At 64.8% G+C, this 2,923-nt stretch overlaps 1 protein-coding gene across 1 annotated transcript; it reads left to right on the top strand.

Moving 5' to 3' along the window:
• Positions 1 to 209: 209 nt before the first annotated feature.
• LOC131293029 (amphoterin-induced protein 2-like) lies at positions 210 to 2,600 on the top strand. The gene has a single exon (XM_058321108.1). It carries the CDS (start codon positions 210 to 212, stop codon positions 2,598 to 2,600), a length of 2,391 nt encoding a protein of 796 aa, XP_058177091.1.
• Positions 2,601 to 2,923: the final 323 nt, after the last annotated feature.

Below are 2,923 nucleotides of genomic sequence, written 5' to 3'. Positions count from 1 at the left end.
GTCTACTGATCAAAGACGTTCTAGGCAAAGGCAAGAAACTTTTAAGAAATCAGCATCCACCCGTTGTTGGTAGTTCGCTTCAGTTTCGTGCTGTTCGTTTGCTACCTTCGTTTCTTTCGTTTGAGACGAAGGGCGATTGAAGGAGACGCTTTTAGTTGAGGCCTTTTGGAGAGCGGAAGGGGCAACATTATTCGGCTGCGGGGTGCACGATGACGACGAACCGTTGGTACCATCACCACCACCACCGGGAGCCGCTGGAGGAGGAGAGTGGCCGCAAGGTCGCGGGGCCGGGAGCCGCGTCGCAACAGTTCCGGATAGCCGGCCGGCGGAAGCAACAGACCGGACGCAGTCGGGGCCACCGGACGGGGGTGCTGGCGGCGCTGGCGCTCGCGCTGCTGTTGGCCGCGGTCAACGCCGAACCGAACTGCCCGTCGGCGTGCCAGTGCAAGTGGAAGGGCGGCAAGCAGGCGGTGGAGTGCCTGAGCGGCAACCTGTTCACGATCCCGGAGAACATCGACCACTCGACGCAGGTGCTGGACGTGTCCGGCAACAATCTGCAGATCATCTCGAACGAGACGTTCGTGCGCTCGAACCTGCTGAACCTGCAGAAGCTGTACATGCGCGACTGCCGGATCGGCCAGATCGACGACGGGGCGTTCGCGGGCCTCACGAACCTGGTGGAGCTGGACCTGTCCATCAACCTGCTGACGGCGGTGCCGTCGGCCGCGTTCCAGCACATCGTGTCGCTGCGCGACCTGACGCTCGCCCGGAACCACATCCAGAAGATCGAGAGCCACGCGTTCCGGAACGTGACGGCGCTCACCAAGCTGGACCTGTCGTTCTGCAGCATCCAGACGATTGCGCCGCAGGCGTTCGAGGGCCTCGGCTCGCTGCACTCGCTGAAGCTGAACGGCAACCAGCTGTCCGAGCTGCGCCCGAAGACGATCGAAACGCTGAGCCGGCTGCACGGCATCGAGCTGCACGAGAACCCGTGGGTGTGCGACTGCCGGCTGCGGGCGGCCAAGCTGTGGCTGACGGAGAACAACATCCCGTACCCGATCGCGCCGACGTGCGCCGGCGGGCCGGAGCGAGTGCTCGACAAGACGTTCGGCGAGCTGCAGGTGGACGACTTCGCCTGCAAGCCCGAGATGCTGCCGGTGCGGCGCTTCATCCAGGCGTACAGCGGCGAGAACGCGACCATCGAGTGCCGCAGCTCGGCGGTGCCGTCGGCCACGGTGAACTGGTTCTGGAACGGCAAGCTGCTGGTGAACAACTCGCACTTCAGCGCGTACCAGCGCGTGCTGGTGTACGAGCAGGGCAACTTCGAGAAGCGCAGCAAGCTGGTGCTGACCAACGCGCAGGAGACGGACTCGAGCGAGTTCTATTGCGTCGTGGAGAACAGGGCCGGCACGGCCGAGGCGAACTTCACGCTGCACGTGGCGATGCGCGACATCGGGTTCGCGATCGAGAACCGGCAGATCATCGGGCTGAGCGCGGCCCTCGTCATACTGATACTGTTCATCCTGCTGATCATACTGTTCCTGCTGGTGCGATTACGGCGCATACCGATGACGGAGACGAAAACCCCGAACCAGGTCGAGGTGATCACGTCCGTAAGTCCCTCTAGCAATGTAAATGGCAAGGTGGCGACGCCTATTAACGATTGTCATTCTCCAGATCGAAAAAACGCCCCCGGCGATCTAAAGTGCTGCCAGTCGGCGGCCAACCCGGTGCAGAAGCCGCCCCGGCTGACCGACCTGCCCTACTCGACGTCGCACTACGACGGCGGCGGCAGCCTGATCGCGTCCGGCCAGTGCTTCGTCTCGCCCACGCACTCGCTCACCGGCAACAATCCGGACCTGATCAACGACACCAAGCGGCTGGGCAGCGGCACCGACCTGGCGGCCACCGGGGCCACCCCGCTCGATCCGCTCGCCCACCTCACGCAGCTGCAGCTGCAGGCCACCACGGCCCTCAACACGCTCTCGCTGATGGACCCGGTCGAGCGGCCGGGCAGCGGCGAGTACAGCCGGGCCGGCTGCGACTCGCTCTATCCGTCCGGACTGTGGGAAACGCACAGCTCCAACCTGACGGCCGCGCTCGACTCGCGCGAGGCCGGCGCCGGCGGCGACCTGCTGATGGCCCGCACACCCGCCTACTCCGACAAGCATCCGATCCTGGGACAGGCGAGCGCCGGAACCACCACCCTCAACATGGACGACGAGACGTCCTCGGTGGACTACCTGAGCCGGACGTTCCCGCGGACGCACGCGGGCACCACCAGCCTCTCGGTGGCGGGCTCGGCCACATCCGCCAGCTACGGCAGCGCGGCGACGGCGGCGGCGACCGGCGGCTATCCGGCCGACTACGGCCTCCCGATCGTGCCGGGCGCCGAGCAGCTGCACAACAAGCTGGCCAGCGCGCAGCCGGCCCACCACGGCAGCACCGGCAGCATGCCGATGAACGCGAAGACGCTGCGGGTGTGGCAGAAGGGCGGCGTGCCGGTCCTCCCGCCGGTGACGGCCTTAAAACGTGCATTATCCAACAGCCGCAACTCGCCCGACGAAGGCTACCAGGAGGGCTGCGGGACGGACGTGTAGTCCAGCTTTTAGTCTTTCCGCTTGCGCCTTTCCACCCTGGAGCCGGAGCCCGAACAGGACCAGGATGCGGAAGACGACCAGCAGCCCCCCTCCCCGGCCCCGAGTGACCAGCCGCCACCAGACTTGACCTGAAGCCGCCGCGTCGGAAGCAGCAGCAACCGACCGAACGCGCCTGCACGTATGCAATCGACGTGCCTGCCGAGGCTAAAGCGTGCTCGATCGATTCGAAAGTAGTTTAGATAAATCCCGTTCGCTTCGGATCAAAGCAACCGTAAAGCGGGCAAACACTGTCTCACCAGTTCGCAAACGACACGACGAAACGT

The sequence above is a fragment of the Anopheles ziemanni genome, chromosome 2 (genome assembly GCF_943734765.1).
Source record: "Anopheles ziemanni chromosome 2, idAnoZiCoDA_A2_x.2, whole genome shotgun sequence".
Classification (NCBI taxonomy): Eukaryota; Metazoa; Arthropoda; class Insecta; order Diptera; family Culicidae; genus Anopheles; species Anopheles ziemanni.
Note: the sequence above shows the minus strand (reverse complement) of the source record. Positions and strands in the feature narration are given on the sequence as shown.

What these genes read in the sequence shown, in the direction of transcription:
- LOC131293029 (XM_058321108.1), top strand. Translation starts at nt 210, where the DNA reads ATGACGACGAACCGTTGGTACCATCACCACCACCACCGGGAGCCGCTG.